This window comes from Balaenoptera ricei, chromosome 5 (genome assembly GCF_028023285.1).
Source record: "Balaenoptera ricei isolate mBalRic1 chromosome 5, mBalRic1.hap2, whole genome shotgun sequence".
Lineage (NCBI taxonomy): Eukaryota > Metazoa > Chordata > Mammalia > Artiodactyla > Balaenopteridae > Balaenoptera > Balaenoptera ricei.
This window is the reverse complement of record NC_082643.1, coordinates 26,657,977-26,670,256: the sequence shown is the minus strand read 5'-3', so window position 1 is coordinate 26,670,256 and position 12,280 is coordinate 26,657,977. Positions and strand designations below refer to the sequence as shown.

At 35.1% G+C, this 12,280-nt stretch overlaps 1 protein-coding gene across 8 annotated transcripts in view; it reads left to right on the top strand.

The window, feature by feature from the left end:
* INPP4B (inositol polyphosphate-4-phosphatase type II B) overlaps positions 1 to 12,280 on the top strand; it is a 758,305-nt gene that overhangs the window by 594,145 nt on the left and 151,880 nt on the right. For all 8 annotated transcript variants that reach the window (XM_059922536.1, XM_059922531.1, XM_059922530.1 and 5 more), the window contains one exon: positions 9,917 to 10,025. In XM_059922536.1, the coding sequence (XP_059778519.1) occupies positions 9,917 to 10,025 (109 nt within the window). The remainder of the gene's footprint in view (positions 1 to 9,916; positions 10,026 to 12,280) is intronic.

Here is a 12,280-nt window from a genome sequence, read left to right as displayed (position 1 = left end):
ATACAAGGCATTTAGTTTTTGTTTCTCCAATGTAAAAGAAAGAAACTGGCAACTAAAAGAAAGATATTTAGAAAAGCAAACAAATTTTCTTCTAATTAGTTTAGTGGGATATGTATCAGTTTCCTAGAGCCACCATAACAAAGTATCACCAAGTGGGAGTCATAAACAACAGAAATGCAATGCTTCACAGTCTGGAGGCTGGAAGTCTAAAATCAAGGTGTCGGCAGAGGAGTGCATCCTCTGAAACTGACAGGGGATTCCTTCCTTGCCTCTTTCCATACCTAGCTTCTTACGGTATTCCTCCAATCTTTAGTTTTCTTTGGTTTGTTGGTGCATCCCACAGATCCTCCGTATTTGCATGTCGTTCCCCTTTATGCCTTTACACCATCTTCTCTGTGTCTGTTTCTGTGTCCAGATTTCCCGATTAAGGACATTTTGGATTAGGTCATGTTGGATTAGGACCTGCACTAATGACCTTAATGCAACTTGATTGCATCTGTAAAAACCTTATTTCCAAATAAGGTCATATTCTAAGATATCTTTCTTGAGTGGGGGCACAATTCAACCCATAATGGGATATATAAAAGAATTTCTTATTTGTGATGACAAATATCAAACAGTAAAGAGAAAAGCAATATTTTGAAGTTACGGAACTAGGGTACAACTCATCAACTAGAGGGTTTTTGACATAGTTTTCAGAAAGACTGATTCCTTTCTTTGAAGACTTAAGGAGTAAATGGGGGAAAGGACTAGAGAGTCTAACAGCCAAGAATTAATTCAAAAGTACTGAATTCTATTACATGCTGGTTTCTTTCCCCAAGGCTACTCACATATTTATATATATATATATATATAAATATGTGAGTATTTATATATATATAAATATATATTATATATTTATATATAAATACTCACATATAAATATATGAGTATATAATATATATATATATGATATGCATGTCCTATGTATAATATTAAATATATGTTTTTAAAATATTTAAGTTTTTAGAAGTTTAAATGTTATTTTAAATTGAAATTCAGTTAAAGTAGGTGTTTATAGACTACATCACCAACTATGTATTATAATAGAAATTAAAATCTTGACTGAATTTGGGGGGCTCTACCCCTTACTTTTTTTTTATTTTGACCAAGTTGATAACCTTTCTGAGCTTTGATTTTCTTTACTTGAAAAATAAAATGGTTACAAGTTAGATGGTAGTCTGATTTTCTACTTGCTTATATAACATATATTTAGCAGATTAAGTGAATCAAGTTAAATGTATTTAAGATCCATGGTTACTGATTTGAATGTTTAGCTGAATTACAGACAACATTTTTCCAGGTAATGATGCAAGTAAGATTGGCCAAGCCTTGGTATTTCACTGGTGAGTTATTTGGATGTAGTCTACATCTATTTTCATGCTTACCATTAGTAAATTGCATCTATCCACATTTGATTAATATGTCTCTTATATTTGGAGAGGTAGCTTTGCAAACAGTAGCAGGCAGATTCACCAAAGACAAGGCTAATGTCCAGCTCTTGAAACAAGTAACTGAGCGGAACTATGATGTCATGTCTCATACTGACAAATGAAATAACCTTCATTTAACTTCAGGTGCCCCCAGACCCATTAAGTTAATTTTTCATCCTTGTCCATTACTTAAATGCAACAAATAGAATACCCACCACAATAGAGATCTTAGCAGCCATGACAACAATAACACAAATCCCTGAAATTAAGAAGGCAGTTTCCCTCTCCAGTATATTTTACTTTCATAGAAAAACAGTTGTGAATATTATACAGTATGGATTCTTGTGATATTATTCTATGTTTAAGTTAGTTTGTATGTTTTATACATATATATATGTATAATAGCATATAGTACATAGGAAAGAGAGAGAAAAGGGAAGGAAGGAAGGAGGGGGGGAAGGAGGGAGGGAGGAAGGAAAGGGAAAGAAAGAAAGGATAAAAAAAGAAAGAACCTACTATATTATATCATAAAGCTCTGGCTGGAATCAAGTGCAAGATCGGCCAGGATTTCCTGTTTAATATGGATGAGTCAGCTAACCTCTCTGCCCCTTAGTCTTCTAATCTCTACACAGAAGGAAGGAGGAAACAAGAGGAGCTATTTAGAGCTCCCTGATTTCTTTGTCTCAAGAGTTCAGGTGTATCACCTCACCAGTGAAGCTCAATTACCTTTTAGATGTGTTTAATCATCATGCCAACTTGCTTGGACTATTTTGAAACAGATTTCCCTTAGAATTCCCTATTGTCTTGAGATTCATATCGAAGTCATTTTGTGGGTCATTTAAAGTCAGGGATTATGCTTAAATTTTTCCTTGAAATGAGATCAGCGTGTCTACATTTTTTTTTCATCAGCACTCTTTTTATAGTTGTAGGAATTTTAAAGAGATCTTCTGAGAAAAAATAGGCTTACTATCTCATTTCTATTATTAAATGGCTTTTAAAAGGCTATGAGGCAGCCCTACTATTAGATTTCAAACCAACCTGGTATCTTTAGTTTGACAAGACTCAACAATTTGAACTCCACTTTCCTCATATGGTGTATATGATGCCATTTTCACAAAGCCAAGGAATTTTTGACGTATAAAATATCAAAGAAAGAAGAGAGGCATATTATGTTTTTTTTAAAAAAGAGAAAAAGACTTTACACTTATTTTGCTTGACTTTTCTTTAAGATAAAATGCTCACTTAGATTTTTATAATTGTCTGAGTACCAAAAATCTGAAAGTTAAGGGCTATTCATGTCACAAAGATACATAACTTAAACAGCAGGATAAAATGAGGAAATTTTAAAATGAGACAAATATCACTGATCAGATTGTTATCTTAGAATTTTAATTTTTTATTGTTTTTTTTTGTATATCTAACTTCTTCTAGAGGAAAACAGTCAATTACAGTTAATTCTAACTAAATTTTAAAGAGTACGACTGCTGTAGCCAAGAATGAGTATGGTATGGTAAGTGTATACCATTCTTCATTAACTAAACTAAGAGACCAAAAAATAATTCCCTTGGTGTACATAGATCTATCTACTATTTATGTAGTAATTGCAAGTGAAATTCAAGGATGAAGGGGCCAAAAGGGATAAACCTAGCTGTTCCAGTACTGTGGTATTGGTAACTAATAATTATCAAATAACAGTTGCAAACTTTTAAGACTCCCTGGAGTCTTGTGATTTTTGTGATTTCCATAAAGAATGCTGATACTTAAAAATATTAGTGATCAATGTTAATTGTGACAGAAACTGTCTCAATTAAAATTAGGTACTATACAGCTGTACACAGTATGTTCTTATTTCAGATTATATGAAAACCAAAAATACCTAATAGCTGAAGAACAAAGCTGTTTTCTTTTGCTTAAAATCATATAAATTCTGAGAATAGAGTTCAGCAGCTACTTTCTAATTGTTTTCTTCAGAACCACTCTTTAGTTATTTATGATTGTGGGGAGGGGATTTCCCCCACCCTCATTTGTCCAACTCTCCAGAGCCACAAACTAGGTGTCCTACAATTTAACTCAATTCTGACATTACTTTCCCAGAGACAGCATCAGATTCCACGGGTTAAAGGCTCAGCCCCACAAGACTGCCCTCTACTTCAGATGCCAATTGAAATTCCAGGTAGTTACCCATACTTCTGACCAACTGGCTATAAGTCAGAGGTTCCCACAACCCCTTCCTTGGATTTGATTAATTCACTAGAGAGACTCACAAAACTCAGAAAAAAACATTTTACTTGTTAGATTACTGTTTATTATAAAAGGAGAGAACTCAGGAAGAGTCATATGCAACAGATGCATAGGGCAAGGTATGGAGAAAGGGCGTGGAGCTTTCATGCTCTCTGAGTTCCCCCAGCACCTCCACGTGTTCACTAACCAGAAAGCTCTCCAAACCCTGTCCTCTTGGGTTTTTATGGAGGCTTCATTACACAGGCAATATTGATAAAATAATTGGCCATTGGGACCGAACTCATCTTCAGCCCCTCTTACGTAGGAGAGTCAAGGGAGAAAGGACTGAAAGTTTCAACCCTCTAATCTCATGGTTGGTTTCACTGTCCACCAGCCCCCATCCTTAGGTGCAGTCCAAAAGTCACCTCATTAACCTAACAGAAGACACCTTTGTGGCTCTCAACACTTAGGAAATTCCTGGGGCTTGGGGAACTCTGTGCCAGAAAAGGGGACGAAGACCAAGTATTTATTTCATATTATAAATCACAGTAATCAATGTTTAAAAGTTAATACCTCTGAGCAACTCTTTGAACCTCAAATGTACAAACACTATTTAAGCCTCAGCTCTTTGAACCTCTGTAAAATGTGGACATAAAGATCCCAGCTGTTTGAGAAATGGTTCTAATCAAGATGGGTAAAATCAAAAGGCAACAGAGAAAAGTGAGAGAGGCAAAAGAGAGACCTTATTCGCTCTTTCAGTATCCAGACAGAAGCTCTAGTGTCCCTGCAGAGAAGACCTCTTGATACTAATGGGATATTATGGTTGGCTTGGGAGGATATTATGGCTTGGGAAATGGGAGACATGGCTTCTGGAACATAGATAAGATGCTGCACTTGTAGATCTGCTGAACCACAGTAGTACTATTTTCTACTTGCCTATTTGAAATGTGTTCTATGACGTCCAAAAGTGAAGAATATTTGGGGAATGCTTCTATATTTTACTTCTTGGTACCTGCACCTTGGCTCCCTTTCTATTCTTATTTTTTTCAAACCGTGATTGTTGTGCTACTAATTATTGTGTAAGTTTTCCATAGAATTTCATATTTCCAACCTGCTTTTATTAACTTACTTTTGTTATGTTGTTTAAAATGGTAATTAATGGTAAAGATAATTATAAAAATGATAATTTACTGAAAAGATTGGGAAAGAAAGGACCTGGCCTATGTAAACTTTGGAAAGGAGTGGATATTGTAATGCTAAATTAAAAAACACTACAAACACTGTACATTCGTTAGTAATTTTTTTTCTTACAGAGTTAGGGTTAACAATTCTGAAGCTGTTTTATTTTTCACTAGGATTGACCATATATTTAAATATGTGGGTAGGGAGAGTCAAGTTTCTCAATGTCAGGGAGAGAAGGTAGAAATAAGGAAGGAAGGCTAGAAAGAATCTTGTGAGGCTGAATTGAAGTCAGAGGTAACAGCATTGACTCATGGTTTTTGTTGTTGTTAGTACAGTATAGATAGAGCAATAGTTAGATGGATAAATATAGATGTGTGTGCACAAGTTAGTACACATACATATATTTCCTAGCTCTAGCTACTGAATGGGATTGAAAGCAGTAGCAATGAGTGTAATTGCTCATAATTGATTTCTAAACACCATTCTCCAATAAAAAGAACTAGGGTTCCTTGGAAAGCTGGTTGATTCCAAGGCTGTGGCAGGGAAAATATGAGTCTGGAGTATCTTGTGGCTCTAGAAAGTAAGGAAGTGTCCAAAAACCAAAAAGCAAAATAAAATAAGACAAAACAAAAAACAGAAGGGGCAAAAAAAGTGATACAGGAGCCATTCCGAAGGAGCTCCCAGTGGACAAAGCTGGAACAATTTAAACATAAAGCTAGGGTTGGATTATGAATCAAAGAACAAAATACTCATATTGATGTTAATAAATAACTGAATAAACAAATGAAGGAAGAAGAAGGGGCATCTATTCCTTCCAGAAGAATTCCAATTAATAAATTTGGCAAGAATGAGGGAAATGGAAAATTACCATTTGAACAGTAATTATTGCCACAGGCAAGGTTCATCAGTGGATGCTAAAATTAATGGGTACCAGTTTAAACAGAAACAGGAGATTTGCATAATCTTAAAGTATGCCCCTTCAAATATTTAGTAACTTTACAGTGAAGAATCAACTCTAGGCAGTGGCAGATATCATCTTGACCAATGAATTGCAGTTAACATCAAGTAATACATATTAACTTAACATACTTCCTGATACCATGCACTGGTTATTTTAGATACCTCATATAAGTGCAGTCATGCAGTATTTGTCTTTCTGTGCCTGGCTTATTTCTCTTACATAATATTATCAAGGTTTATGTATGCTGTCACATATTGCAGAATTTCCTTCTTTTTTAAGGCTGAATAGTATTCCATTGTATGTATACAGCACATTTCCTTTATTCATTTACCTGTTGATGGACATTTAGGCTGTTTCCATGTCTTGGCTATTATAATTAGTGCTGCAGTGAACACAGGAATGCTAATATCTCTTCAAGGTCTTGATTTCAATTCTTTTGTATAAATACACAGAAGTGGGGCTGCTGGATCATATAATAGTTGTATTTTTAATTTTTTGAGGAACCTCCATACTGTTTTCCATAGCAGCTGCATCATTTTGCATCCCGCCAACAACAGTGTGCAAGGGTTCCAATTTCTCCACGTCATGGCCAACACTTGTCTTTTTTTTTTTTTGGTAAGAGCTATTTTATAAATGTGAGGTGATATGTCATTGTGGTTTTGATTTGCGTTTTCCTGATGATTAATGACATTTACCATTTTTTCATTTACCTGTTCGCCATTTTTATGTCTTCTTGGCAAAATGTCTATTCAAGTCATTAGCCCATTTTTTAAGCAGGTTATTAATTTTTTTTTACTATTGAGTTGTAGGAGTTCCTTACATATTTTGGAAATTAATCTCTCATCAGGTATATGATTTGAAAATATTTTCTCCTAATTCTGTGTATTTCCATTTCACTCTACTGATTGTTTCCTTGGCCATGCAGAAGCTTTTTACTTTGATGTTGTCCCACTTGCTTATTTCTGTTTTCATTGCTTGTGCTTTTTGTGTCATTTCTATGAAATCATTGTTAAGACCAATTTCATGAAACCTTTTCCCTATGTTTTTTTCCTAGGACTTTTACAGTTTTACATCTTATGTTTAGATCTTCAATCCTTTCTGAGTTGATTTTTTGTGCTTGCTCTAAGGGTCTAATTTCATTCTTTTGCATGTGATAATCATAAGCTCTCTGTTATTCTACAGAATGTGATTCATGAATGGATATATATTCATTCCCATACCCTGGAGAATATATATACATATATTCCAGATTCTAATATATTTGTTTCTGGATAGTGTATCTACAATTTTTATTCTTCAACTAAGAATAGTAATTCCATTTATGATCTGAAGACAAACATGACAAACTGAATTTTCCCTCAAAATATTTGTTTATCTATGTGTTGACATTTATTGAGCACTTAAAACATGCATGATGCTGAGACATTTGAATGTTCTTCTATTTATATTTGAAAGATATGAGGAGGGGTATAAGTCTCAAAGCCTGTGTTTTGGGCAGAGTGATTGAATGGCCACCCATATAGGAGAAGCAAGCCACTGCATTGTGAATGCAGAGAGGCTAGGACTGAAGAGGCAGTAGGAATCTTGACAAGACATGAGGAAGATCAAAATTAAGCTAAAGATGTTTAACATGTATAAGAGAGAATAAAATTTTGGTAGCGGAGTTGTTAGAACTGATCAGATATAATGTTGAGGGAAAGAGAGAAATTGGAAATGATCTTCAGATCTTGAGGACTTTACTGGAAGACTTAAAGGAATGAAGTGTCTACATGGGTCACAGGGAACCAGAGAAGAAGAGCAGGAAAAGTCAGAACAATAGAATATGATCCAGCCATAAAAAAGAATGAAATAATGCCATTTGCAGCAATATAGACAGACCTAGAGATTATCATACTAAGTGAACTAAGCCAGACAGAGAAAGACAAATGGTTTTGCAAATTTTGCATAATCAAGTCATTTTAATCTCCATCAATTAAGACTGCTTTCTCCACTCAGATCTCCACTCCCCTCATCCTTCCTCTCTTGCTGGGTGGTGTTGGAGAGGCTACAAGTTTTTTTGGATCCAGTGAAAGTCCACAGACAACTTTTTTTGAAAATTGAGTTAGGAATGCATTTAACTTGGGCTTGGTGGGACATGTGGATACAGTTTATAGTCACTTTGGTATATTGTTGGTATTGCTGGTCACCCAGGTTTTAGCAGCAATGCAATGTATTTCATTACAACATCATGATGATTTTTTTTTTGTATTTAGTTTAGATTAACACAGAAACTGATCTTATTCAGAAGACTGAGCCTCAGAATCACTTTCCTTTTCAGACTGAAAAGTTTATTTTTATGGAGAAATAAGCAAAAGTTAAAATATCAGTTTTCTTTGCTTAATTGGTAGGATTACTTCCTATAGGGAAAATAATCATAGACAATACTTACTAAATGCTAACCTCTTTTTACTACTTTCCACTCCATTTTCTAGCTGAGGAGCTGAGACGTAGAAAGGGTTAGTAGTTTTCCCAATGCTGCACAACTTATACATGGCAGAGCTGGGATCCGGAGCCAGGGACTCAGGGTCCAACAGTCAGTAACTTAAATCACTGGTTCTCCATCCCTGGGTTAGAAGTTAGAAGGCCCTGGGTATAACGTCTTTGGGACTTCAGACAAAGCAGGTAACTTCTCAAGATCCTCAGGTTTCTCGTCAGATAAATGCAGGTAGACAAGTCTTTAGTTGGCGCATTTTGGGTGATCTCGTGACTGTTCAATAAAGCTGTGACCCCTTTCCATGAAGTAGAACAGATGCACCAATACAATTCACCATCCATCCCTGGACACCTTAAAACCCTCTTCTTAGCCCTAGGCTAAAATCCCCTGGACTACGAAATCTGAAAATTTCACACTAGTCTAATGTGTTGCTATTTTAAGAAAAGATGACTTCTAGTTGATTAGTGACTTTTTAAAAGAACAAGAGCTCACCACTCCAGCAATCCATTAAGTGATTGTTCAGTATCTGCCTTACTAACCATTTGGTTTGGGTTGTATTTCTGTTTTTTTTTCACCTTGAGTTCTCTGAGTACAGCTGAAGTCTTTTCAATTTAAGACATATTTTATTAAAAAAAAAAAAGAAAAACCATTTCAGGTGCATTTGGATTGAACCACTATGAAGAAGTTATGGTGTTTACCTGAAGCTAATAAAATAATTTATGTTTTCCCTGTAAATGAGATCAGAAAAACAACCAAGGTGTCAATACCAAAATCAATTTGAAAAGGATCTACTATGAAATTAAGTTTCTCAAATAAAATGTAGTTTAACAAGAGGGCATTCACTTTGTCTTCCTTCTTATGGTGATACTTTTCATTAGAATGGAAAAATGATGGCATGTTTTGAAGTGGTAAATTTAATATGTATCAAACTTGATGGCTTTGAAGATCAAAGGGTTGAGTTTCAATTTAAATGTATGGTTTTTTTATTAAAAAAAACAAAGTATCTCACTGGAAATTAGATCAAGAGACATTTTGTGTATTCTTTCTATGTCACCTAAGGAAATTGCAAAATTCAATTGCATGCATTCAAAATTGTGTAAGATTTAGTATATACAGGCAGGAAACTACTATGTATCGATTTTTTAAATGCACTATTACTGTTCGGCCCTTGAGTCAAAATGCATTAATATTTTGGTTCTTTTCTCAGCAACTTTTGGTTGAAAGATTGTTCATTATTGTTGAATTTCAATATGATTGCAAATTAAATGATGCAAAACTCAATAAAGTAAAATACACAAAAGACCAATTAACATGTTATCTCAGTAAGTGTATAGAAGAATGAGAGAACATACTGTTCTACACAGTAGCATATAATTAAGATGTAGTCACAAATCAAGGAAATATTATAACTTGTTTAGGTGCACAGGTGGCTTTTAGAAAGATTGATTAGCTCCTCTTGCCCCCTTGAGATGTGAGTTCATTTTTATTCCTGCAAAATCAAACAGAATAATTTCTCAAACTCTCCACAGTGTGTAGGCTTCAATGCAAATAGCGTGTTGGAGATAAATGTTTGCAAAGCGTTCATCTCCTTGTCCATTCCTGTTCCAGATGCTCTCTACGATGTCATAACTGTGGGAGCCCCAGCTGCGCATTTTCAGGGATTTAAGAATGGTGGTCTTCGGAAACTACTCCATAGATTTGAAACGGAAAGGAGAAAGTAAGTGATGACAGGATGCATTAATGATATTTATCTTCTCTTTGGGGAAGTTCGTATACCAGGTTAGGAGATAAAGAAGCTTGGTCCATCACAATGAATAGTTCTTGACATCTCCAGCCTATTCAGGAAGAAAGCATTAAAAATATGTTAGAATTGTGTAACTGATATACTGTTATATAAATGTATAAACTAGCAATGCATATATATATTTGTCTTTCTTGTTTTAAAGAAATTGTCTCTGTACTGATACAATATTATTAACTCAGCTACCTCCTTATTAGGATTTCTCTAGTTTTTTGTTTTTAGTTTTGGTTTTGGCTTTTTGGTGGGCAGCGTATATAGTTCTCTGAGGTTGTATCACAGGTGTAGATTAGCGTAAGCATCACCATAATCATCATAAATAACTGTCCCATTACCACATAGAAATCCCCTCAGATTATCCTTTAATTGTCACATCTTTCCCCCAGACCCTTTTGCTGTGGAAAGTGGTTCTTTTGCCTTATTATTTCAACAGGGAGTGGACGTCAGAGTTCCAGCTAGGGGCTCTGAGGGGAGAGGCACCTTCTATGTAATTCATGGAGGTTGGAAATCAGTTCAGTGACAGACCGCATGGGGAAAGGGATGCCATCCCTTTACTGAAATGAGAATAAGCATGGAATACAGGCTCAAACTTGGCTGCACATTAGAATCACCTTTGGATCTTTAAAATATTTTATCTATGCCAGGATATCACCCCAGACATATAAAGTCAGTTCTGGGAATGGAGCCCAGGCATTGGTAAGTTTTAAAAGCTTCCCAGGTGAGACTGATGTGTGGCCAGGGTTGAGAACCACTGATACAGATGTAAGTGAATAATGCTGGGAGAAGACAGGTGAAGGGTGTGGAGACTAGAAACAGGAATAGTGACACAGATGAGTTAAACTTGAAAAATGTATAGAACCTCAATTAGTATCTATCAGGAGGAAAGGAAATCTACATAAAGGAATATTTGTTGCAATACAGAAGAAAAGCATTACATCTTGTTTACTGGAAATTTTTCTTTAAAGAATCCCCAACTCATTAAATTGTTACAAAATGGAACCAAAGATGGGGATAAAGCTGTAAGAGTTTTGATTTGGAAAAACTTGGGCCTGAGTAACATGGATGAATAAAACCGAGCATATTATAGAGCTTCTCATGCTTTAGACATGAGACTTTTCTAGGAGAAACAAAACCCTAATTACTCATATATTATTTGGGGGTTTTTTATTTGTTTTTTTAATTTTTTTAAGCTTTTTTTGTTGTAGTAAAATATATGTAACATATAAATTTACCATTTTAATCATTTAAAATTTTTTTATTGGCATATAGTTGATTTACAATGTTGTATTAGTTTCAGGTGTACAGCAAAGTGATTCAGTTTTACACATATATATATACTTTTTCCCATGTATTCACTTGTTCATCAAACACTTATGTGTTTCTGGATTCGGTGATTTACCTAGGCACTATTTGAAAGCTTGTGGACTCCTCCCTCAAAATATGAATCAATTCTTTACTTCCAGTATTTCGTAAAAGAAAGGGAAAATCTACCACAACAACACATACTTTGCCAGCTTTGATCATTTGTAATTTCAGCAGGAACCTCAGATTAAGCCAGAACTTTCACTGAGTAAGATCATGACCTGAAAGCACAGCCCTTTCACTGAGATAAAGAGGCACCTCATGAAAACCAAAAGCCTTTGTAAAGAAGAAAAAAAGCCAATGAGGGGCAGTGTTCACTCCTGGAGAATATTAATTCCTTATGATCTACCTGTTCATTGGGGACGAACTCAGAGTTGACTCCCTGCAAGAGATCCTAGTGTCAAATGCCTGCCTTGAGTATCTACCATGGTTTTCCCTCCACACCTCCCACCCCCTCAATCTGGTCCCATAATCAAGATTGACTACCCCAAAATCTCAAATGGAAGAGAGAAAAAAATCATTTGGAAAAATCATAAGGAAAACAAACTAAAATTTACCAATAGAAATGTTAGAGGCGGTCCTTGAGCTTACAACACTTGAGTCGTACTAGAATTTGGGGGAATTTTCCGAAGGAAAGTAAAACAATACAAAGAGTTAAACAAACCAGCCTTTATTTTTTTGAGATCAAAGGTTTTACAGTCACAATGGTTATACAATTTCTAAGGAAAATTTTCCTTATTATTGTAAGGAGAAATTTGAATAGGAGTTTCCCAATTCTCTATTATAAATAGGAAGTTTCTTGAGTAAAAGGA